The sequence below is a fragment of the Ranitomeya variabilis genome, chromosome 4, assembly GCF_051348905.1.
Source record: "Ranitomeya variabilis isolate aRanVar5 chromosome 4, aRanVar5.hap1, whole genome shotgun sequence".
NCBI lineage: Eukaryota > Metazoa > Chordata > Amphibia > Anura > Dendrobatidae > Ranitomeya > Ranitomeya variabilis.
This window is the reverse complement of record NC_135235.1, coordinates 303407229-303434462: the sequence shown is the minus strand read 5'-3', so window position 1 is coordinate 303434462 and position 27234 is coordinate 303407229. Positions and strand designations below refer to the sequence as shown.

At 42.7% G+C, this 27234-nt stretch overlaps 1 protein-coding gene across 4 annotated transcripts in view; it reads left to right on the top strand.

Moving 5' to 3' along the window:
* Window positions 1-27234, top strand: part of NPHP4 (nephrocystin 4) — a 249137-nt gene that overhangs the window by 199423 nt on the left and 22480 nt on the right. For all 4 annotated transcript variants that reach the window (XM_077250341.1, XM_077250340.1, XM_077250338.1 and 1 more), the window contains 5 exons: window positions 1661-1850; window positions 3006-3089; window positions 4341-4497; window positions 4592-4677; window positions 8328-8413. In XM_077250341.1, the coding sequence (XP_077106456.1) occupies window positions 1661-1850; window positions 3006-3089; window positions 4341-4497; window positions 4592-4677; window positions 8328-8413 (603 nt within the window). The remainder of the gene's footprint in view (window positions 1-1660; window positions 1851-3005; window positions 3090-4340; window positions 4498-4591; window positions 4678-8327; window positions 8414-27234) is intronic.

The window sequence follows — 27234 nt, the reverse complement described above, 5'->3', positions numbered from 1 at the left end:
ACAATGTTCTTATACAAAAAGAATGGAGACATAAAAGCAAATGAATTTTTTTATTTAGTTATGTTTTAAGCTTTTTTTATTCAGCAAAAAGCAGTAAAACATAAAAAAACCAGATCAAGTTCACATGACATTTGTATTTCACTGTGTGCAGTAAAAAAAAATTGTTTCAGAATTGCTGTTTTTTTTCTTATCCCACCCCCCAAAAAATGTAAATAATTTTAGAATACATTATTTCTACCCCATAATGGTGTCATTAAAAAATACAACCCTTCCTGCAAAAGAAAACTACTCGTATGACTACTTAGAAATGTTCTTTTACCCATGTAGTAGTGGTGTAAAAATAAGAAACCGCTCTGTTGCTTCAAGACCCCAAATAGCAGGTTTGTGAAGGGGTTAAATTGTGTGCAATAAGCGCAATCTAGTGCTTGCTGCAGGTGGCAATCATTTTTTTTATTTAACTATATAGTTCTATTTGAAGAGGTTGTCCAGGACTATTATATGTTTTTACTTTGGGCCTATAATTAACAAGGCCCAAACTGAGGCAATCACCTGCCTGTTCTACCTGGCACTAGCTCAGAGCAATCACAGACAGGTCCTGCCAACAGAGCAGCTCGTCTTCTTCCACTCTGCTCTGATTGTCAATCGGCTCCCCGCAGTTAGGCAGTGGAAGTGGAAGAGAAGCAGCTGCTCTCCTTGACCTGACGACAACGGAAGCTGCTGAATAGATGGCAGGAACAGTGTGTGACCGCACTGTAGCGGCAGAGATCGGCGCCAGGCACAACAGGCAGGTAAGTAGCAACTACCTGCCTGTTAGTTCTTAAAAACACAGTAAAAAAAGGTTTATTCATGGGTAGCCCCTTTTTTAAAACAAGCCACATCTGATAACAGAAGATTGTCCTGGTGCCAGTTGTTGGCCCTCACGATGATGATGATGATGACCTATCCTAACAATAGGTAATCAATATTAGTGCTCTGGAAAACCCCTTTAAGACATCAAATAGTGCTATATTTTGGGCCTAGACTGCGCAAAACATAATGGTGTGTACATTCACTATAGTGAGACCCACCAGAAGACATCTTTAAAAAGATCATTTGGTATATCTCAAAAATATGGAAACAGATCTTTTTTTTACAAAAATGTGAGGATTTAAAGATACAGGCCCCAAACCTGAGGCTGCACTTTTGATGACATGTCCTCCTCTGATACCATATTGTCGTGAAGTCCTGTTAGGAATTCACATCACCATGAATATCTACATCTACTGGAGACATATTTGCCAACCCTTTCTAGGAGGCTCCAGGAATAAGGGGAATAGTCAGCAAATTTCCGGGGTCTTGTAGAACCTGCCTGAAACCTCCGCAAGGTCTCCTTATTCAGGAAACTGGTGAGAATGGGTCAAGTCTTCAGAAAATAGGTGAAATTTGCCACCAAGGGAAGCTCAGATCCTTGGTGGTCTTCAGAAAATAGGCGAAATTTGCCACCAAGAGAAGCTCAGATCCTTGGTGGTAAAAGTTGGCAAGTATGGCCTGAAGCTAATGGTGATTAACGTTGCCCCCTATAGTCACCATGTCACGGTGAGAAAGAATCCGAATCTCAGATGGATGACATGATCCCTTGGCCATGGACTATAAAGCTGAAGGTTTCTCTATACCCTTCCAGGGTGATCGTGGACACACAGGAATGGAGACATTTTAAAGAGCTGACAAACACAACGACACCCATAGAGGAAAATATGTTTCATGTTCAGCAGCAGAGCGACACCCCCCAGCTGTACCTCCGACCCAAGGAGACCGTTTATATTCCATTCAGGTACCAGACTGTCTGCCTGGACCCCACGTCCTTGCTGCCGGTGAGTTTACGAATGATACTGTAGATTATACGGTACACTGTATTGTATCTTAGGAGATACACTTAAAGGGTTATGCCCTTTCAGAAAATTATGGTCCCTGGGCGCAGCTTGTTATAAAAACCAAAGCAAACCATGCTTTACTCACTCTCACCAGGTCCATTTCTGTGTTTCTGCTGCTGTTCCTGGTGACCTATATCCGCTGCGACGCTGAAATCAAGTCGAGAGTGCGTCAGCTAATCAGTGAGCTGAACGGCTCTGTCTGCGTAGACGGAAAGCCCTGCTCAGAGCAGCTGAGCTCACTGATGGACTGTCGCACTGTTGAAGCAACATCTGGGCTGCGCCCAGTACCGGACACAGGGTGCTGCAGTTCAGCCAACCTGGGGAGAGTGAGTAAAGCATGTTTTGCTCTTTTTGACAACAAACTGCATTGGGATTGGAGGACCCCTTTAATACTAGGTCCACGTTTTGTCCATCCCTGTATGTATTATTGACTAGCACTGGCTGAAATTTGGCTGCCTCTATAAGGTGGTCTTGCCTGTACACATAACAACCCTCCTCAAAGCTTATGAAATCTCATCCGTTATGTCTTAAAGGGAACCTTTCGGCAGGTTTTTACATATGAAAGTGCTGATGTTGCTGTGTAGCCGCTCGTCACTTAGTAAAATAATATTTTTTTGTAGAAATTCTAATCAGTCTGGAAGTGCACTGTGGGCGTGTCAGTGTACTCGTACCTCTTTTCTCAAGTGCATTGACACCCCCAGTGCACTTCCAACCTGACTTGCATATGGCTTCTACGCTAGATTTCTAATGACTGGCACATAAGGTAATATTTTTTATTTATTGAGGAACAAGTGCCCGTACAGCCTACATTCATATGTAAGAATGTGCTGACAGCGTCTCTTTAAATGAATGCGTCTGGTAGGTTCACATCCAACGTCTCATAGCTCCCTGCATTCTGAAGTCTGCAATTTATGTGGAGTAACCGTCCCCCCATCTAGAAGAATAACAAACTGTATATATTATACCATGGTGGTATAGTGTCAGTCATTAACAATAATAATAAGCCGTGCATGGGTAACTGCCAGCTAATCTCTGTAATATCTACATATTTTCTGGGCCAGATGTGATCCTCACTACATTTTTTTGTGACTGCAGAGTCCTGATCCCGTACTTTTAGCAAAAGACCCCGACAGGTCGTCCCAATTTAAGCCGAACACCATGTCTTCTAAACGGATTAAGGTGAGATGATGGACCTAGTATTTGTACGTCAAACCCTTTTACTTGTCTTATGTCCCTATATCATTTTATGATTGGTGGGGTCCAACCTGGATTTTCTTTGATCCTGAACATAAAGTAGATGCAGAGTTGGTGTGGCACTAAGGCCCCTCTTCTAAGTTGGGAATAGCCATCCTCATATCCTTGATTAGGTCATGCTGCAGGTTCCTGCATAGTAGGTGGCCGAGGTACCATCGTACTGGGGAAACGGTGATGAGGTGCACTGTACCACCACTTTGGGCCTTTGATTTCCTTGGGTTAGTGGGAGACCCCCACCCAATATGGCCACTATATTGGTTTCTAAATGACTTGTCAGCAACCTTCCCAAGACTCCTTAATGGCAATCCTGTTAAAGGTGGCCATAAACTATAGATCACTGTCGACCAACAGTTACCATTGCACCTTGAGCTTTGTTGCTCTCAATTGGGAGCCTGTTATTTTCTCATCTGGTTAGGTGGATTCTCTAAGGCATAGATCAGGGTAGATCAGAGGCCATGTTGTAGTATTGTTGGACGTGACGCATGGCATGGGGAGCCGCTACGACCAGTTCAGTTGGATATGCAGAATGGCAGGAGGATAAGCTGAGCTGGAAGCACTATATGTAGCAGAGCCAAGTGTGCAAACAAAATAGATGTGTAGGCAATCTGGTACCTTGCTGCATGAATGCAGTAGAAGACAGGAGGAGCAGAGTTATAATGAACCTTTATGTAGTAGGATTAAGGGTGCGATAATATAAAAAAAAGCAGAGAAAAGTTCATTATCTCATACCTTCATCATACAGAGTGGACTACCTGAATACTCACAGTGCACAGCCACCTAAGCCGGCCATAAAGGTTCTTGGATCATGACATAGGAGGGGCCATAGTAACCAGGCTTCGACTAGCACAAAGGGAGCCGGCCATAGGGGTAGGGAGAAAAGCCCGGAACTTGAGCCGGGATAGGTAATAAAACCATGGCCACTTTTCGAGGCTATTTACCTACTAAAATGTATGCCGTAATGTAATCCAAAATACCCCCAACCCTTCTTTTCTACACCGTTTGCTGTCAGGACTCCCCTTTATACACATTAGGTGGTCATGTTATGTAGGAAGACATTTCTCCTCACTATGTAATTCGACAGATTAGTTGCTCAGGAGTCTAGGAAAGTTAGGTGACAACCTCTGTGGTATGTCTAATGGCGGCTCCATCACAGAATATTATTCTTGTATGTGTCAGGTTTCCTTTAAGGCATCAGATGGAAAACCAATTGCCATTCTCCAAGTCAGCGTGGAATCACAACCGCACATTGTGGACCAAACATTTAGATTTTATCACCCCGAGTTGACGTTCCTGAAGAAGTCCATCCGGTTACCCCCGTGGTACACTCTTCCAGGTACAGTAAGAAAATACTGTTTTCTGTGCTATTTTCTTGTTGTAAATTAATCTAGTCCTTTTTGATAAATCCATGTTATCTTGCTTTTTCCTAGGTGCCCCTGTTGGAATGCCTGGAGGGGAACCGGAGCTGTATGTGAGGTGCAGTGACCCCAATATTATCTGTGACACCAAAAAATTGGTAAGTGAGACCATGCCATTCATCAGTGAATCACACACCTTGTTCAGTGACTGAGAGCCCCTCATAGCAGTCGGTCCATATCTGCTGCTTGTAGCGGATGTGTAATCACTGGGGCTGATGCAGCAGAACATGAGTGTTTTGTTCTTGTAGTAGGCAGTGACCTGTCCTCTTGTGATAATGCCAGTGACACCATGAATGCATAGAGTCAACATGAGGACAGAGACAAGAGGGAGAGACTGATAGGAGCATATAGGGGTTTAGGAGAAGAGTGTGTTGGCTTTTGTGAAAGGCAGTGACCAGTTCCTTTCTTACATAGCGAGGAGAAGGTGCCGGGGAAGTACCAGGAAGTGGGCGAGGACAGAGTGCCAGGTAGCCAATCAGATGGGAGGTATAGTGGCTGCAGCTGAGGAGGAGTGTGCTGATTTTGCAGGCAGCAGTGCCCTATTTCTGTGATTACATTAGGATATGATGGTGAAAGGTAGATAAAAATTGTCTATGGTCCAGCAGCAGAGTATTTTATGAGAGTAGTCTTCTGGTAGTGACTTGTCCACTTGGGTTAATATTGAGCAAGCACTATTATACTCATCCCTTAGAGATGCTTGGGGTAGCACTAACTTCTAGGTGGCATTAGTTAACGCTTCAAGATGTGTTCCACCATAAGTATAGCATGTGTGACACCACAGAATGACTGATCATGATTTATGAACCTACCGGAAGCCAATTGTGGCCACCAGGTGATAGGAAGACAGGATTCCATGTCGCAAACAGGTGATCAACCAGTTGAGTTTTGACCCCATCTTAATATTTTCTCAAAGATAAGCAGCGCTCTATGAACCTGGCAGCCACTGATCTACCACCACCCACCCATACCCATTGGCATGGTGTGCTGATTTTGCCAAGCCAATGAGATACCAAATATTTAAAGGCCTCTGGGGCGTCGAAGTCAGGATCCTCTCGCTTGTTGCTGTGTCGTAACACGGGGCAGAATGAATTCCATTTTGTCCATTTTTGTGCCGCATTCCGAAGCTTTCTAGGATTAGCTCCTCTGATCATTTAGTCTCTTGTCTTCTGAGAACGGCGGCTGACGAGATCTATTGTGGCACCTGGAATAATTACAACATTTTATCTTCCAGCCTGCTCCTAATCTCCCAACTACACTTCCAATCAGCATCATAGTCAGCCGGTGGACGGCAGCGCTAGCTGCTAGGCGGATTCTTGTTTTATTGGCCGCACATTGACCAGATTTCCAGCCGTCACATGTATTATGCAAAATATCAGCAAATGAGTTATTGTGTTGCCACATGCAGAATGACACAGCGTTACAACAATAACACGCAAACACCGAAACCGACATCAAGAGATACAAAAGCGTATTTACAGCCAGCCCTCCATCATACTGACACATCAGCGGGATGTAGTGCGCAGAGCTGCAATCTATGAGACCACGACAAGTTGTTTCTCTTTATGCCAGACCATTTTATTTGTTTTACTTTTCTATTGTCGCAGTCCAGGAGCCATATTTTTTTTTTCCTATATATCTTTTTCTGCAACATAGTTGTATCAGGGCTTGTGGGGTTTTTTTTTGTTTTTTTTCGGGATGACTTGTATTTGTCAGCGGAATACCGGTAATTTGAGGTACATATAACTACCGTAATTAATAAACTAAAAGTTTAATAATTAGTTATATGTACCCCAAATTACCGGGGTAACACTTTATGGGAAGGAATATAAACAAAACTGTAATTCTGCCACTAGTTTGCAAAGTTTCTATCATTTTATTTCTGTTTTCGGTATTTTGTACAATACATATGCAAATTGTAAAAAAAAAAAAAAAAAATCACTTTTCGCCATATTCTGAGTACCTCAAGTTTTATAATTTTCTATCAGTGGAGCTATATGAGGGCTTATTTTTATCGGTGTCAAACTGTAGATTTATTGGTACTATTTTAAGGTATATGCACATTTTGATTACTTTTTGTTACACTCTTTGGGAGGCAAAATGTACCCAAAAAAATATTTTTCAATTTATTTTATTCATTTTTTTTTTTAAATACGATTCACTGCGTAGTAAAATTGTCATGTTATCTCTATTGTGTGGGTCGGTATTATCACACCAATACCAAATTTACCGTATGTATTTATTTAAAAATCTTTTGCCACTTTTGTGCAGAAAAAAAGACACTTTTTTTTGTATTTTTGGTCACCATATCCTGATATATTTGGTTATTTTTTTTTACATCAAATTGTATGAGGGTTATTTTTTTGTAGGGCAAGTCTAGTTTTATGGTACGGTTCATTGTGAACGCAGTTATGCCGAATATGTGTTGTTGTTTTTTTATTACAAATTATTTTTTGTTGTTCAAACTGGGATGTTTTTTCTTTTATATAATTTTTAATGTGCAAATATTTTTTATTTACTTTTTTTAGGGTATGTGCACACATTTGGTATTTGCAGTAGAAAATCTACTGCAAATACTGTAGTTTGGCAGGAAAAACGCTGCATAATGGGGACATGCGATATTTTGATTGGACTGATAATACACTGAACAACCTACTGTATGCAGTTCAGTTAATTATCTAATCTGTCGGTGTATGCCCATCAGACCCTGCCCCCGATGGGATCCCAGAGATTGTACTGCGGAGGTACCATTGGGCTGACAAAGGGAGCACTCTCCTTTTATAAAACTCCTTATATGCTGGTCACTAATGACACTGGTATGAGAGGGGTTAAAGTCCGGTCCCGACACACGCAGCTGGAGCTGGGCAATATGTAACATCCGGCTCCTGCTGCGTTTAGCACAGGCACAAGACCTGAGTCTATGTCATGCCTCTAGTGTAACACGTAATTACAGTATATCAATCATCTATGGGATGCAGTGAATTTCTAACTTGGTCAATAAATCCCTATTATTAAAAATTATACCTTTTATTATTATTATTATTATTATTATTATTATTATTTAAAGGAACAAACTTGGATATTCCTATCCAACAAACAGTTTTACATATATCAATGTGGTGACCAAAATATATCCAAGTAATGTGTCACATAGAAAACAGGACTGAAAACAAGATCAGGCAGGGGGGATGTCCTAATATTTTCCTTCAGTGATGCACCCTAAAGGTAAGCCCTGCCTGATCGCAGAGGTTGGCACCCTAGATAAAGCACGCACGTTAAGGGGCCCCCGCTCACCGTCTCCTGGCCATTGGGGACTTGCTTTAGTCAAGACTACCTAGGGTCAGCTAGGGTAAGACAACAGTGAGCGGGGGACCATAACTTGGGTGCCAACCTCTGTGGACACCCATGCTCTGTTGACCCTCTTCTCTCTCCCTAGTATCGGTTCTAGTGATGTGTCCCTCTATGATTAGACAATGGTTTCCAGCTCCAGCTTCTCGGGGGTGGGATTTTAATCGCAGAAAACTGCAGTGTATAACTGGGATGTAGACTGCGAAGAGGGTCACGTGGCACGGCACTGCTGCTCAGCCTAAGGCAGTCCATAAAAAGGGAAATCCTTGGGTAACAAAGCACGAAAATAAATAAATTATTGTGACTTCTAATAATCTTTACTGATTTATAACAGTAATCACATCTACTTTTTATAAGAGGGTCCATGGGATAATTCCTGTAATGTTCCCTCTGCTTATTCTAGGGTCATGGAGAACCCCAAGATGTGTTCCTGAAAGTCGCTGGAGGACCAAGTCCACAGATTAAAAGATTCTTTGTTGTACTTTATATGTAAGTTACATTGTGTTCCAGTTTTATGTGATATTTCCAGTACACCCCTATCACCTGCTATTTACATTATTTTCTTCTAAAAAAGCATCCAAAGCTTTTTATGAAATCATCAGTGGACCCCATTGTGACCAGCACCTGATGTAGACTGTTTCACAGATTAATAGTTCTAATGCTAAAATTGCTCCCGCGGGAGACTGAACCGGCCTGTCCCCGCCAGAGATTTTGTACCTTTTCTACCACCAGGGCATCTTTTAAATGAACTGATGCCCACAACTGCATATTTCAGATGAGGTAGCACTAATGCTTTGTAAAGTGGTAGTAATACAGTACAGACCAAAAGTTTGGACACACCTTCTCATTTAAAGATTTTTCTGTATTTTCAAGACTATGAAAATTGTACATTCACATTTGAAGGCATCAAAACTATGAATTAACACATGTGGAATTATATACTTAACAAAAAAGTGTGAAACAACTGAAAATATGTCTTATATTCTAGGTTCTTCAAAGTAGCCACCTTTTGCTTTGATGACTGCTTTTCACCCTCTTGGTATTCTCTTGATGAGCTTCAAGAGGTAGTCACCGGGAATGATCTTCCAACAATCTTGAAGGAGTTCCCAGAGATGCTTAGTACTTGTTGGCCCTTTTGCCTTCACTCTATGATCCAGCTCACCCCAAACCATCTCGATTGGGTTCAGGTCTGGTGACTATGGAGGCCAGGTCATCTGGCGTAGCACCCCATCACTCTCCTTCTTGGTCAAATAGCCCTTACACAGCCTGGAGGTGTGTTTGGGGTCATTGTCCTGTTGAAAAATAAATGATGGTCCAACCAAACGCAAACCGGATGGAATAGCATGCCGCTGCAAGATGCTGTGGTAGCCATGCTGGTTCAGTATGCCTTCAATTTTGCATAAATCCCCAACAGTGTCATCAGCAAAGCACCCCCACACCATCACACGTCCTCCTCTATGCTTCACAGTGGGAACCAGGCATGTAGAATCCATCCGTTCATCTTTTCCGCGTCGCACAAAGACACGGTGGTTGGAACCAAAGATCTCAAATTTGTACTGATCAGACCAAAGCACAGATTTCCACTGGTCTCATGTCCATTCCTTGTGTTCTTTAGCCCAAACAAGTCTCTTCTGCTTGTTACCTGTCCTTAGCAGTGGTTTCCTAGCAGCTATTTTACCATGAAGGCCTGCTGCACAAAGTCTCCTCTTAACAGTTGTTGTAGAGATGTGTCTGCTGCTAGAACTCTGTGTGGCATTGACCTGGTCTCTAATCTGAGCTGCTGTTAACCTGCGATTTCTGAGGCTGGTGACTCAGATAAAATTATCCTCAGAAGCAGAGGTGACTCTTGGTCTTACTTTCCTGGGGCGGTCCTCATGTGAGCCAGTTTCTTTGTAGCGCTTGATGGTTTTGACCACTGCACTTGGGGACACTTTCAAAGTTTGCCCAATTTTTCAGACTGACTGACCTTCATTTCTTAAAGTAATGATGGCCACTCGTTTTTCTTTACTTAGCTGCTTTTTTCTTGCCATAATACAAATTCTAACAGTCTATTCAGTAGGACTATCAGCTGTGTATCCACCTCTTCTGCACAACACAACTGATGGTCCCAACCTCATTTATAAGGCAAGAAATCCCACTTATTAAACCTGACAGGGCACACCTGTGAAGTGAAAACCATTCCCGGTGACTACCTCTTGAAGCTCATCAAGAGTGTGGAAAGCAGTCATCAAGGCAAAAGGTGGCTACTTTGAAGAACCTAAAATATAAGACATAATTTCAGTTGTTTCACACTTTTTTTGTTAAGTATATAATTCCACATGTGTTAATTCACAGTTTTGATGCCTTCAGTGTGAATTTACAATTTTCATAGTCATGAAAATACAGAAAAATCTTTAAATGAGAAGGTGTGTCCAAACTGTCCCTGTCTTGTGAGTTCATACCCCTTTTAATACGTGACAATGTCCTGCTTTCTTTAGAAGCTGCTAATTGACACTGTTATTTAGTGTGTGTTCTACAAGTACACCAAGATCCTTCTATAAAAATGACTCTCCTAGTTTTACTCCTCTTAGAACATATGATGTCCACTTATTATTAGTGTCCAGGTGCATAACTTTACATGTATCTCTTTATATTTATCTATATTGACCTTCATCTGCCAAGTGAATGTCCAAACAAAAGAAACAAACCCTCATCATTAAGAAGTGCTAGAATCTTCAGCCTTCAAGTAACCAATCATGTTCCCATTCAGAGATCTTTAGATTAAAGTATCTAAAAATAAAGTATAAATATTGACTTTAGTATAGAACTTTTTCTGTTCTCTCAGTGTACCTGATAAGAAAAATGATGAATGTTTTCATTGTTGTTCCCATGGCAACAGCCAGAGATAAGTAAATAGTAAATCAATTATAGACATAGTAACCAACTCTTTTTTTATTTATGTGCTTTATTTGTGAAATATTAGAACCATTTTTTTAATTGATTCCCTTTTGGTAGCCATGAAGTGAAATCTTACTCTCGCTTGTAATGGAGAGCCATCGGATCAGCCTTTGGGCTGCCTTGTTTTGGGAATAGCCCCCTGATTGATCCTAACAGCAGCTGCTCTTTATACATTCACTTTGCAGTTAATAAAGCTGCCAGACTGAAGTCTGATGGAAGTAATGTGCTTTCTATCCTCTTATTACTGCAGAATCACATTTTATAGCTACACAAATTCTGCATCTAACACGTTTATAAAACAACCAATAAAACTGTCTGAGGCGAGGCCCTCGTTTTATAGTCCCGTTAGTGTTGCTTGCAGAGATAAATTACCCGAATTATATCATTAATTGTTTAATTTCGATACGCCAGAAAAGTTATATAGTCAATCTAATATATAAAGCTGAATATGTGTGTGTGTATGTGTGTGTGTGTGTATGTCCGGGATTGGCATCTGCACCGTCGCAGCTACAGCCACAAAATATTGCACAGTCACACGTCTGGACCCCGAGAGCGTCATAGGCTATGTTGTGAGGTGAAATTTTAACCCCGCGTGTTCCAATTCACCAAACAATTTTGCCCCTATCTACATAATAGGGAAAAAGTGAAAGAAAAAGTGTTGGAGGCAAATTGACAGCTGCCAGATGTGAACAAGGGGGACTTAAAGAATGAGAGCGATTGTGCCAAAGAGTATATACCGTACAGTTGCTAAGGTGGGGCCCCAACATGGGATAATCACCACACCACCACGGGGATATGAACACACACACAAAATGCGCCACACACTACCACGTGCTTGAGCACATATATCACCCTCAGCACACATTTCACCACACATACACCAACTTCGCCACATAAAAGTCGAAACACAAAAGTCGCCGCTCAAAACTCGCCACGCGCAAAACTCGCCACATGCAAAACTCGTCACATGCAAAACTAGGCTCACGCAAAACTCGCCACACGTGCAAAACTCACCTCATGGAAAACTCTCCACACGTAAAACTTGCACACGCGGAAAAATTGCCACATGCACAAAAGTTGCAACACATGCAAAAGTTGCCTCACACAAAACTTGCACATACTCAAAACGCACCACACAAAACTCGCCACGCGCAAAACTTGCTGCACACAACTTGCTACACTAACCTGTCACATGCTGCTCGACATACAAAAAGTTGCTACACACGTCACCACACAAAACTCATCTCACAAAAGTCGCTACATGCATGTCGCCACACGCAACTCAACACACACAACTTGACACACGAAACTCGCCCTAAAACACACACAAGTCTGGTATTATCCTTCAAAAATAAAAATCTGATTAATAGGCAGACAAACTACAAGAGAAACAAATGTACCATATAGGAAATAAAACAGCTGTCAGTCACATGACCTGTCTATTATGTGTATGTGTGAGCTAATATATACTGCCAGGGGGAGGGCTTCCTGTTGGCTGGGGATTTATCAGACTGACAATTTAGCTTACAAATACTGAGGTAAAAATACTGACCAAATAACGTGTGAATGAGGTCTAATACAGGAGGAGATGACATACAGATATATACTATATACAGGAGGAGATGACACACAGGTATATACTATATACAGGAGAGATGACACTCACAGATATACTATATACAGGAGGAGATGACATACAGGTACATACTATATACAGGGGAGATGACACACAGGTATATACTATATACAGGAGGAGATGACACACAGGTAAATACTATATACAGGGGAGATGACACACAGGTATATACTATATACAGGAGGAGATGACACACAGATATATACTATATACAGGAGCAGATGACACACAGGTATATACTATATACAGGAGGAGATGACACACAGGTATATACTATATACAGGAGGAGATGACATACAGGTACATACTATATACAGGAGGAGATGACACACAGGTATATACTATATACAGGAAAGATGACACACAGGTATATACTATATACAGGGGAGATGACACACAGGTATATACTATATACAGGAGGAGATGACACACAGGTATATACTATATACAGGGGAGATGACACACAGGTATATGCTATATACAGGAGGAGATGACACACAGATATATACTATATACAGGAGCAGATGACACAGGTATATACTATATACAGGAGGAGATGACTTACAGGTATATACTATATACAGGAGGGGATGACACATATATACTATATACAGGAGGAGATGACATACAGGTATATACTATATAAAAGATGACATAGGTATATAGAGGAGGAGATGACATACAGCAGGTATATACTATATACAGGGGAGATGACACACAGGTATATACTATATACAGGAGATGACATACAGGTATATACTATATATAGGAAGAGATGACATACAGGTATATAGTATATACAGAAGAGATGACATACAGGTATATACTATATACAGGAGGAGATGACATACAGGTATATACAATATACAGGAGGAGATGACACACAGCAGGTATATACTATTTACAGGGGAGATGACATACAGGTATACTATATACAGGAGATAACATACAGGTGTATACTATATATAAGGGAGATGATAAACATGTATATACTGAGGGGAAAATGAGGGGTGTGAGGTGAAAATGAAAAGGTGTGAGTGCAAAATGAGAGGAGTGAGGGAAACTAGTGGAGTGATCGGAAAATGACAGATGTGAGGTCAAAATGACAAGTGTTAGGGGGGAATGAGAGGAGTGAGGGGGAAAATAAGAGGAGTGATGGGGAAAATGAGAGGTGTGATGGGAAAATAAGAGAAGTGAGGTGCTATAACTAACCACAGATATTTACTATGCCCAGTAAACGCCGGGCTCTTCAGCTAGTGGTTTATAAATCTTACTAGTATTGGTGTAATGATGAGAAAGCCGAGGTGTCCGTACAAGGATGGTCTGAATCGTCAGATACAGACAGTTATATTATTCACTTAATATTTTCCTGAAATGTATTTTCCATATTGTTGCCAATGGGGGGCAGTAGTTATATTCTTGTACATAGGGGGCAGTATTATAGTAGTTATATTCTTGTACATAGGGGCAGTATTATAGTAGTTATATTCTTGTATATAGGGGCAGTATTATAGTAGTTATATTCTTGTACATAGGTGGCAGTATTATAGTAGTTATATTCTTGTACATAGGAGGCAGTATTATAGTAGATTTATTCTTGTACATAGGGGCAGTATTATAGTAGATATATTCTTGTACATAGGGGCAGTATTATAGTAGATATATTCTTGTACATAGGGGCAGTATTATACTAGTTATATTCTTGTACATAGGGGCAGTATTATAGTAGTTATATTCTTGTACATAGGGGCAGTATTATAGTAGTTACATTCTTGTACATAGGTGGCAGTATTATAGTAGTTATATTCTTGTACATAGGAGGCTGTAATAATTATAGGGGATAACTCAGGAGACTCTTTGCGTGGAACAAGACAACTACAGGACACAGTTTTATAAGTGGTAAAGTCTATATTATCACACAGTGATTCAAACAGGTGCAGAGAGAAACTCAAGTCCACAACACTTGGTGCAAATAATAAACGCAGCTTAGCAGTCTATAGGGAACTTCAGAGGAAAATGCAATCAAGCAGAAAGTCTGTGAAGCACAGTTATTCTTGAGGATACTTGACACGAATAAATCCTTGTCTTAGTCCAGGCACAGATAGATATGCTATTAGGCAGTTCAAATAATATCTTAGCTCAACCAGGGAGGCCTGGTTAATAGTCTCAGGTTATTGCAAAGCAGAAACAGCTTACATGTCCAGCAAATGCAGATGGAAGTTAACACGAACAGCAGATGAAGGAGGATTACTGGAAACTTGTGTATGCAGCAGGAACTCAGAGCAGAGTAGCAGGATCACCACACAGGTTCACAGGAGCAGGTGTATAGCCAGGGAGTAATCAGAGGTCAGGAGCTGGATGCAAGGCAGAATACTCTAGCACTGTTGTGAATTCCGCTCTTGGGCTCCCTCCGGTGGTTGTAAGTGGCACTTTTGTGAGTTCTGCTCTTGGGCTCCCTCCGGTGGATTTAAGTGGAACTGCTGCTCCTTGGATTTAGCAGTCAGCAGCTGCTTCCACTGATCGTCTATTCTGGCTCGGCTATTTATCCTGGCTCTATCCTTCAGCCAGTGCCAGTTGTCAATGGTTCCTGCTTGGATTCACATCTCTCTTGGATTTCCCTGATATTCTGACCAGTTCAGCAAAGATAAGTCCTTGCTTTGTTCTTTTGCTTTCCACCTTTTGTGGACTTAATCGTTCAGCACATTCTATGTTTTTTCTAGTCCAGCTTGTCAGAATGGATTTATTTAGTTAAGCTGGAAGCTCTGGGAAGCAGATTTACCCTCCGCACCTTTAGTCAGGTGTGGAGATTTTTGTAAACTCTGTGGTGGATTTTTCTAGTTTTTAATACTGACCGCACAGTATTCTGTCCTGTTCTATCTATCTAGCTAGATTGGCCTCCTTTGCTACATCCTAGTTTCATTCTGTGTATGTAATTTCCCTCTCCACTCACAGTCAATATTTGTGGGGGGCTGTCTGTCCTTTGGGAATTTTCTCTGAGGCAAGATAGCTTTCCTGTTTCTATCTTTAGGGGTAGTTAGTTCTCCGGCTGTGACGAGGTGTCTAGGGAGTGACAGGAACATCCCACGGCTACTTCTAGTGTTGTGTTAAGCTCCGGAACTGCGGTCAGTACAGGTACCACCTCCTCCAGAGCATGTCCCATGTTGCTCCTAAACCACCAGTTCATAACAAGCACAGACTGAAGGCTGGGGTGGAGTTTTATAGCAGGAAGACACAGTGCACATGAGACCAAAGACGCCATTTTGGAAAAGGGCAGTAATGCACAAAAGGTAAAAAGAGTCCTGACAGAGGCAGTATTATAGTAGTTATATTCTTGTACATAGGGGCAGTATTATACTAGTTATATTCTTGTACATAAGGACATTATTATAGTAGTTATATTCTTGTACATAGGAGGCAGTATTATAGTAGTTATATTCCTGTACATAGGGGCAGTATTATTGTAGTTATATTCTTGTACATAGGGGCAATATTATAGTAGTTATATTCTTGTACATAGGAGGCAGTATTATAGTAGTTATATTCTTGTACATAGGAGGCAGTATTATAGTAGTTATATTCTTGTACATAGGAGGCAGTATTATAGTAGTTATATTCTTCTACAGTATATAGTAGGCAGTATTATAGTAGTTACTAGATGGTAGCCCGATTCTAACGCATCGGGTATTCTAGAATATACAGAATCCCAAAACCATATTATTGGTCTGGGGCAACACGTGTGTTGTATGCAACCAGACCCATCACTTAGCTCCAAATAGCATAAACAAATAGGAGAAACCGGAGCATGATTGTATAAGAAAAAAATACTTTATTAGAACAAAATAATTAATTAAAAACAGCAGTAACATACAGAGGTGTATAATAGTACCATGATACACACATAGGAGGGCACCCACCCCTCTAACATCCCCTATAACAAGTCTCAAAGGAAAATCCTTTCCATGTCATGTGGCCTGGTTGAATGACCGCTAGGTAGTAAAATGCTAATAAGTTCTATCATGAATGGATTAAAGCAGGTCCACTTACCAGGGTACAAGAGGGGGGAAAATGGAGGAGCGGGGTCTCACCCAAGTACCAGCTCCCGACACGTGTTTCGCGGCTAAAAAACGCCGCTTTCTCAAGGAAGTGAGCTTACAACTAAAAGGACCTATATTTGAGCCAGCTGACCTGTGTCACGTGTCCATGTCGGGCCAATAATAGCGGCGCCAGCGGCGCATGCGCACGGCGGCGGACGGGTCCACCATGGGGACAGGGCGCAGAGCCGAGTGCGCACGCGCCGGGGGTGAGCCCGGAACGCCCATACAAGGCTCAAGTGCGCCCGTCCACATAGGGGAGCCGCCCACCGACCGGGCGATGCGCACGGCCGCTTAAGGGAAGTAACAGCTGGATGACAAAGCCAAGGAACATGTGATAATGGCTTCCATATATGGGGACCCCATAGAGCATAAAAAAGTCACAGAAATAAAAACTATATATATAGTGCAATGGTGTCCATATGGGTATTGGTGGAGAAACAAGGGTATGCAAAGCAACGCATAATAGCATATGTAATAAATACAAGAAATGTACCGCCATGATACTAGAATAATAGTCATATCAGACTTATAATGGCGATACAAAGATACACTCCATATTCTCAAAGAACGACCAAATTGCATCAGTATTCCATAATGAAAAGACTTAAATATGCAATAAGCGGTATAATAAGTGCACAGTAATATACAATAACATAACTAGTAATGAATACAATTAATTATACATCCATTCAATAACAAAGTTCTAAGGTCAATATGTATAATAAATAACACATGTAAACTAGTAGTTTTGTATTCCCACAGATGTCCGCATCCCACCATGGCAAGGAGCTCCGAAACAGCGAGTCCAAATTGATGGAGAGGATCAGCGGCCAGAAAAAAGGTCCACAGGTAAAAGGGATAATTAGTACTGCAAAAACGAAACAAAATAACAATAATTAAAATACAGAATAAAACCACAGAACAAAGGCGAGATAATGCAAGGACCCATCTATATCACACATCGCTAAAGATATGGAGCGAAACTCAGGGACTCATTGAGCCCTTTGGGAGTCATACAATCCAAAAGGACAATCCATTTTGTCTCGATCTGCGCGAGACGTTTTTTGTTGTCCCCACCTCTTATACCTAGATGAAGCACATCAATCCCCCGGACAGATAGTAATTTTGAGTTGCAATTATGGTGCAACCAGAAATGTCGGGGGAGTGTTTTTAATTCCGTCTCTGTGGGCGCCGTCCTGGCCGCGTCAATGTCCCGCACATGCTCTCGTACCCGGATCCTAAGTTCACGTGTGGTAAGGCCCACGTAGATCTTTGGACATGGGCAGGTGGCATAATAAATGACGTTAGTTGACCCACACGAGATCCGATGTCGTATCTGAAAAGTTTTCAAGCCATCACTCGATTTAAATTCAGAGCAGCGCAGGACATTGGCGCAGGCAAGACAGCGCCCACACGAGGTACAACCCGGGCGGGGACCAACAGTACCAAAGGGGTTATTAGTTGTAGGGACATAATGACTCCTGACAAGCATATCGCCAAGGTTCATGCCCCTCCTAGGCGTCATGAGAGGGAAGTCTAGGTATAAGAGGTGGGGACAACAAAAAACGTCTCGCGCAGATCGAGACAAAATGGATTGTCCTTTTGGATTGTATGACTCCCAAAGGGCTCAATGAGTCCCTGAGTTTCGCTCCATATCTTTAGCGATGTGTGATATAGATGGGTCCTTGCATTATCTCGCCTTTGTTCTGTGGTTTTATTCTGTATTTTAATTATTGTTATTTTGTTTCGTTTTTGCAGTACTAATTATCCCTTTTACCTGTGGACCTTTTTTCTGGCCGCTGATCCTCTCCATCAATTTGGACTCGCTGTTTCGGAGCTCCTTGCCATGGTGGGATGCGGACATCTGTGGGAATACAAAACTACTAGTTTACATGTGTTATTTATTATACATATTGACCTTAGAACTTTGTTATTGAATGGATGTATAATTAATTGTATTCATTACTAGTTATGTTATTGTATATTACTGTGCACTTATTATACCGCTTATTGCATATTTAAGTCTTTTCATTATGGAATACTGATGCAATTTGGTCGTTCTTTGAGAATATGGAGTGTATCTTTGTATCGCCATTATAAGTCTGATATGACTATTATTCTAGTATCATGGCGGTACATTTCTTGTATTTATTACATATGCTATTATGCGTTGCTTTGCATACCCTTGTTTCTCCACCAATACCCATATGGACACCATTGCACTATATATATAGTTTTTATTTCTGTGACTTTTTTATGCTCTATGGGGTCCCCATATATGGAAGCCATTATCACATGTTCCTTGGCTTTGTCATCCAGCTGTTACTTCCCTTAAGCGGCCGTGCGCATCGCCCGGTCGGTGGGCGGCTCCCCTATGTGGACGGGCGCACTTGAGCCTTGTATGGGCGTTCCGGGCTCACCCCCGGCGCGTGCGCACTCGGCTCTGCGCCCTGTCCCCATGGTGGACCCGTCCGCCGCCGTGCGCATGCGCCGCTGGCGCCGCTATTATTGGCCCGACATGGACACGTGACACAGGTCAGCTGGCTCAAATATAGGTCCTTTCAGTTGTAAGCTCACTTCCTTGAGAAAGCGGCGTTTTTTAGCCGCGAAACACGTGTCGGGAGCTGGTACTTGGGTGAGACCCCGCTCCTCCATTTTCCCCCCTCTTGTACCCTGGTAAGTGGACCTGCTTTAATCCATTCATGATAGAACTTATTAGCATTTTACTACCTAGCGGTCATTCAACCAGGCCACATGACATGGAAAGGATTTTCCTTTGAGACTTGTTATAGGGGATGTTAGAGGGGTGGGTGCCCTCCTATGTGTGTATCATGGTACTATTATACACCTCTGTATGTTACTGCTGTTTTTAATTAATTATTTTGTTCTAATAAAGTATTTTTTTCTTATACAATCATGCTCCGGTTTCTCCTATTTGTTTATTCTAGAATATGTATGTAGTTTATTTATGAAGATTTTAGAATAATACATTGAATACACAGGATTCGGCCGACCGCGACCAATAAGCGAAGCGTGGTTCAAATCCCCGCGCTAATTCGCAGCCGGACTGCGCCTGTCACTGATTGTTCGCGTCCGGCCATGTAGTATATAACAGGCCACGTAGTATATTGCACAGCCACGTAGTATATAGCACAGCCACGTAGTACATAGCACAGCCCACGGAGTGTATAACAGCCCACATAGCATATAACACAGCTCACGTAGTATATAACAGCCCACGCACGCAGTATTAACACAGCCCACGTAGTGTATAACACAGCCCACGTAGTGTACAACACAGCCCACGTAGTGTATAACACAGCCCACGTAGTGTATAACACAGCCCACGTAGTGTATAACACAGCCCACGTAGTGTATAACACAGCCCACGTAGTGTATAACACCGGCCCCGTAGTGTATAGCACAGGCCATGTAGTACATTGCACAGCCCACGTAGTACATTGCACAGCCCACGTATTACATTGCACAGCCCACGTAGTATATTGCACAGCCCACGTAGTATATAGCAGCCCACGTAGTATATAGCAGCCCACGTATTATATTGCACAGCCCACGTAGTATATAGCACAGCCCACGTAGTTTATTGCACAGCCCACATAGTATATAGCAGCCCACGTATTATATTGCACAGCCCACGTATTATATTGCACAGCCCACGTATTATTTTGCACAGCCCACGTAGTATATAGCACAGCCCACGTAGTACATTGCACAGCCCACGTAGTATATAGCAGCCCACGTATTATATTGCACAGCCCACGTATTATTTTGCACAGCCCACGCAGTACATTGCACAGCCCACGTATTATATTGCACAGTCCACGTAGTATATTGCAAAGCCCACGTGTTATATTGCACAGCTCACATCTTGTATTGCACAGCCCACGTAGTATATAGCACAGCCCACGCAATATATAGCAATGTGGGCACCATATCCCTGTAAAAAAAAGAATTAAAATAAAAAATAGTGATATAATCACCTCCTCGCGCGCTCCGGTCCAAAGAGTGCATTGCGGTCTCGCGAAATGATGACGTAGCAGTCTCGCGAGACCGCAATGCATGGAGCGGTCACCGGAGCATCGCGAGGAGCGGGGAAGGCCTGTTCCTGATCCGGGGCCGACGGACGGTGAGTATATAACTATTTTTTATTTTTTTTATTATTTTTAGCATTAGATCTTTTAACTATTGATGCCGCATAGGCAGCATCAATAGTAAAAAGTTGGTCACATAGGGTTAATAGCAGCGGTAACGGAGTGCATTACACCGCGGCATAACGCGGTCCGTTACCGCTGCCATTAACCCTGTGTGAGTGCTGACTGGAGGGGATTATGGAGCGGGCACTGACTGCGGAGAGGAAGGAGCGGCCATTTTGCCGCCGGACTGTGCCCGTCGCTGATTGGTCGTGGCCGTTTTGCCACGACCAATCAGCGACTTGGATTTCCATGACAGACAGAGGCCGCGACCAATGAATATCCGTGACAGACAGACAGAAAGACAGACGGAAAGATGGAAGTGACCCTTAGACAATTATATGGTAGATATTCTTAAATATAGGGGCAGTATTATAGTAGTTACATTCTTGTACATAGGAGCAGTATTATAGTAGTTATATTCTTGTACATAGGAGCAGTATTATAGTAGTTATATTCTTGTACGTAGCGGGCAGTATTATAGTAGTTATATTCTTGCACATATGAGCAGTATTATAGTAGTTATATTCTTGTACATAGGGGCAGTATTATAGTAGTTATATTCTTGTACATAGGAGCAGTATTATAGTAGTTATATTCTTGTACGTAGCAGGCAGTATTATAGTAGTTATATTCTTGTACATAGGAGCAGTATTATAGTAGTTATATTCTTGTACATAGGGGCAGTATTATAGTAGTTATATTCTTGTACGTAGTGGTCAGTATTATAGTAGTTATATTCTTGTATATAGGAGCAGTATTATAGTAGTTATATTCTTGTACATAGGAGCAGTATTATAGTAGTTATATTCTTGTATATAGGAGCAGTATTATAGTAGTTATATTCTTGTACATAGGAGCAGTATTATAGTAGTTATATTCTTGTACATGGGGCAGTATTATAGTAGTTATATTCTTGTATATAGGAGCAGTATTATAGTAGTTATTTTCTTGTACATAGGAGCAGTATTATAGTAGTTATATTCTTGTACATAGGGGCAGTATTATAGTAGTTATATTCTTGTATATAGGAGCAGTATTATAGTAGTTATATTCTTGTACATGGGGCAGTATTATAGTAGTTATATTCTTGTACATAGGGGCAGTATTATAGTAGTTATATTCTTGTACATAGGGGGCAGTGTTGTGAACTCTGTTTTCAGGCTCCCTCTTGTGGTCACTGGTGGTATGGTGTGACTTTTGCTTTGGGCTCCCCCTGGTGGCTTTGTTTGTTATCCTGCTGGTCTCTGGCTATCAGCTGGTTCGTTATCCTCTGGGAGGTTCCTATATAGCTCTGTTTTACTTTCACTTGTTGCCGGCTGTCGATGTAATCAGTGCTACTCAGATTCCTTCTGACTACCTTGCTCCCAGTCCATCCAGGACAAGCTAAGTTTTGTTTGCTCATTTTTTGATCAGCAGTGTTTATCATGTTTTCTTGTCCAGCTTGCTAAAATGTGATTCCCTCGCTTGCTGGATGCTCTAGTGGACTGAGTTTCTCCCCACACCATTAGTTGGTGCGTGGGTTCTTGAAATCTCAGGATGGATATTTTGTAAGGGTTTTTTATTGATCGCATAGACCCCTGCTCTATTTTCTGCTTTCTAGTACTAGTGGGCCTCTTTTGCTGAATCTGATTTCATCCCTACGTATGTGCCGCCTTCTTACTTCACCGTTAATATTTGTTGGGGGCTTCTATATCTTTGGGGATTATTTCTCTGGAGGCAAGCGAGGTCTTTCTTTCTCTTTAGGGGTAGCTAGTTCCTCAGGCTGGCTCGAAACGTCTAGGAATTTTTTAGGCACGTTCACCGGCTACCTTTAGTTGTGTTGGATAGGTTCAGATTTGCGATCAGTCCAGTTACCATCTCCCTAGAGCTTGTCCTTAGTTTATTCACTTGCTGGTCTATTCGTGATCCTCAGCCACTAAGGATCATAACAGTACAGCCGGCCAGTAAAGTGTTAATTGCATGGCAGAAGCAGGAGAAAAGAAGCCTTGAGAAATTATTTTTTTTGTTGTTGTTGTTGCCGTGTGTCTAGCTGCTGTGGCTAGCTTCTCTCCTCCTCTTAATCTTGGTGTGGCTCTGAGTTCAGCTGCTGACATGGATGTCCAGAGCTTGGCTTCCAGTCTGGATCATCTTGCTGCTAGGGTTCAAAGTATTCAGGATTTTGTTGTTCACAGTCCTATGTCAGAGCCTAGAATACCTATTCCGGAGTTGTTTTCTGGAGATAGATCTAGGTTCCTGAATTTTAGGAACAATTGTAAGTTGTTTCTTTCTTTGAAACCTCGTTCCTCTGGTGATGCCGTTCAGCAAGTTAAGATTATCATTTCCTTTTTGCGTGGTGACCCTCAAGATTGGGCCTTCGCATTGGCGCCAGGGGATCCTGCATTGCTTAGTGTAGATGCGTTTTTTCTAGCCCTTGGATTGCTCTATGAGGAACCTAATCTTGAGAACCAGGCTGAAAAAACGTTATTGGCCCTCTCGCAGGGGCAAGATGAAGCAGAGGTGTACTGCCAGAAATTTCGGAAATGGTCGGTGCTTACTCAGTGAAAGGAGTGTGCCCTGGCTGCAAATTTCAGAGAAGGTCTTTCTGAAGCCATTAAGAATGTCATGGTGGGGTTCCCTACGCCTGCAGGTCTGAATGAGTCAATGACTCTGGCCATTCAGATTGATCGGCGTTTGCGGGAGCGCAAACCTGTGCACCATTTGGCGGTGTCTTCTGAACAGACACCTGAATCTATGCAATGTGACAGAATTCTGACCAGAAGTGAACGGCAAAATTATAGACGGCAAAATGGGTTGTGCTTTTACTGTGGTGACTCAGCTCATGTTATCTCAGCATGCTCTAAGCGCAAAAAAAAGGTTGATAAATCTGTCACCATTGGTACTTTACAGCCTAAGTTCATTTTGTCTGTTACCCTGATTTGTTCCCTGTCATCTTACCCGGTTAATGCTTTTGTAGATTCAGGTGCCGCCCTGAGTCTGATAGATTGGTCATTTGCCAGGCGTTGTGGTTTTGATTTGGAGCCTTTGAAATTCCCTATTCCACTGAGGGGAATTGATTCTACACCATTGGCTACGAATAGACCTCAGTACTGGACACAAGTGACCATGTGCATGACTCCTGTTCATCAGGAGGTGATTCGCTTTCTTGTACTGCATAATTTGCATGATGTCGTCGTGTTGGGTCTACCATGGTTGCAGACTCATAATCCAGTCCTGGATTGGAAAGCTATGTCGGTGTCAAGTTGGGGTTGTCAGGGAATTCATGGTGACGCTCCTGTGTTGTCAATTGCTTCGTCCACTCCTTCTGAAGTCCCTACGTTTTTGTCAGACTACCAGGATGTATTTGAGGAGCCCAAACTCAATTCTCTACCTCCTCATAGGGACTGTGATTGTGCTATAAATTTGATTCCTGGTAGTAAGTTTCCTAAGGGACGACTTTTCAATTTATCTGTGCCGGAGCATGCTGCCATGCGGAGTTATATAAAGGAGTCTTTAGAGAAGGGACATATTCGCCCGTCCTCATCCCCTCTTGGTGCAGGATTCTTTTTTTGTGGCTAAAAAGGATGGTTCCCTGAGACCCTGTATTGATTATCGCCTTTTGAATAAAATCACGGTCAAATTTCAGTATCCTTTGCCATTGTTAACTGATTTGTTTGCTCGCATTAGGGGGTCTAGTTGGTTCACCAAGATAGATCTTCGTGGTGCGTATAACCTTGTGCGTATAAAACAGGGTGATGAATGGAAAACTGCATTTAATACGCCTGAAGGCCATTTTGAGTACTTGGTGATGCCTTTTGGACTTTCTAATGCTCCTTCAGTCTTTCAGTCCTTTATGCATGACATCTTCCGTGAATATCTGGATAAGTTTATGATTGTGTATCTGGATGATATTCTGTTTTTTTCGGATGATTGGGAGTCTCATGTTAAGCAGGTCAGGATGGTCTTTCAGGTCCTGCGTGACAATGCTTTATTTGTGAAGGGCTCAAAATGTCTTTTTGGAGTCCAGAAGATTTCTTTTTTGGGTTTCATTTTTTCTCCTTCTACTATTGAGATGGACCCAGTCAAGGTTCAGGCTATTCATGACTGGACGCAGCCTACATCTGTTAAGAGTCTTCAGAAGTTCTTGGGTTTTGCTAATTTTTACCGTCGCTTCATAGCTAATTTTTCTGGCGTTGTTAAGCCTTTGACGGATTTGACCAAGAAGGGTTCTGATGTGACTAATTGGTCTTCTGCGGCTGTGGAGGCCTTTCGGGAGCTGAAGTGTCGGTTTTCTTCGGCTCCGGTCTTATGTCAGCCAGATGTCTCACTTCCCTTCCAGGTGGAGGTTGATGCTTCTGAGATTGGAGCGGGGGCTGTTTTGTCGCAGAGAAGCCCCGATGGCTCTGTGATGAAGCCATGTGCTTTCTTTTCAAGAAAGTTTTCGCCTGCCGAGCGGAATTATGATGTCGGTAATCGGGAGCTGTTGGCTATGAAGTGGGCATTTGAGGAGTGGCGACATTGGCTCGAGGGAGCTAAACATCGTGTGGTGGTCTTGACTGATCACAAGAATTTGATTTATCTCGAGTCGGCCAAGCGGCTGAATCCCAGACAGGCTCGTTGGTCGTTGTTTTTCTCTCGTTTTGATTTCATGGTCTCGTACCTGCCGGGTTCGAAGAATGTGAAGGCTGATGCTCTTTCTAGGAGTTTTGTGCCTGACTCTCTTGGAGATTCAGAGCCGGCTGGTATCCTTAGAGAAGGGGTGTCTGCCATCTCCCCAGATTTGCGACGTGTGCTGCAAGAGTTTCAGGCGGATAGACCTGACCGCTGTCCACCGGGGAGACTGTTTGTCCCGGATAGATGGACCAACAGAGTCATCTCCGAGGTTCATTCTTCGGTGTTGGCGGGCCATCCTGGAATATTTGGTACCAGAGACTTGGTGGCCAGGTCTTTTTGGTGGCCTTCCTTGTCACGGGATGTGCGTTCCTTTGTGCAGTCTTGTGGAATTTGTGCTCGGGCGAAGCCTTGCTGTTCTCGTGCCAGTGGTTTGCTGTTACCTTTGCCTGTCCCGAAGAGGCCTTGGACGCACATTTCCATGGATTTTATTTCAGATCTCCCTGTCTCTCAGAGAATGTCTGTCATCTGGGTGGTGTGTGATCGTTTTTCTAAGATGGTCCATTTGGTGCCCTTGCCTAAGTTGCCTTCCTCCTCCGAGTTGGTTCCACTGTTTTTTCAAAATGTGGTTCGTTTGCACGGGATTCCTGAGAACATTGTTTCTGAAAGAGGATCCCAGTTTGTGTCTAGATTTTGGAGGACCTTTTGTGCTAAGTTGGGCATTGAATTGTCTTTTTCGTCGGCCTTCCATCCTCAGACGAATGGCCAAACCGAGCGAACTAATCAGACCTTGGAGACTTATTTAAGATGTTTTGTTTCTGCTGACCAGGACGACTGGGTTACTTTTTTGCCGTTGGCCGAGTTTGCCCTTAATAATCGGGCTAGTTCTGCTACTTTGGTTTCTCCTTTTTTTTGTAATTCGGGGTTTCATCCTCGTTTTTCCTCGGGTCAGGTGGAGCCTTCTGACTGTCCTGGAGTGGATGTTGTGGTGGATAGGTTGCATCAGATTTGGAATCATGTGGTGGACAATTTGAAGTTGTCACAAGAGAAGGCTCAGCTCTTTGCCAACCGCCGTCGCTGTGTGGGTCCCCGACTTCGCGTTGGGGACTTGGTGTGGTTGTCTTCTCGCTTCGTTCCTATGAAGGTCTCCTCTCCTAAGTTCAAGCCTCGGTTTATCGGTCCTTATAAGATTCTGGAAGTCCTTAGCCCTGTGTCATTCCGTCTGGACCTCCCGGCATCATTTGCTATTCATAATGTGTTCCATCGCTCGTTGTTGCGGAGGTGGTTCCTCCGGTTGAGCCTCCTGCCCCGGTGCTGGTTGAGGGAGAATTGGAATACGTGGTGGAGAAGATCTTGGATTCTCGTGTTTCTAGACGGAGGCTCCAGTATTTGGTCAAGTGGAAGGGCTATGGTCAGGAGGATAATTCTTGGGTTGTCGCCTCTGATGTTCATGCGGCCGATTTGGTTCGTGCCTTCCATGTGGCTCATCCTGATCGCCCTGGGGGTTTTCATGAGGGTTCGGTGACCCCTCCTTAAGGGGGGGGTACTGTTGTGAACTCTGTTTTCAGGCTCCCTCTTGTGGTCACTGGTGGTATGGTGTGACTTTTGCTTTGGGCTCCCCCTGGTGGCTTTGTTTGTTATCCTGCTGGTCTCTGGCTATCAGCTGGTTCGTTATCCTCTGGGAGGTTCCTATATAGCTCTGTTTTACTTTCACTTGTTGCCGGCTGTCAATGTAATCAGTGCTACTCAGATTCCTTCTGACTACCTTGCTCCCAGTCCATCCAGGACAAGCTAAATTTTGTTTGCTCATTTTTTGATCAGCAGTGTTTATCATGTTTTCTT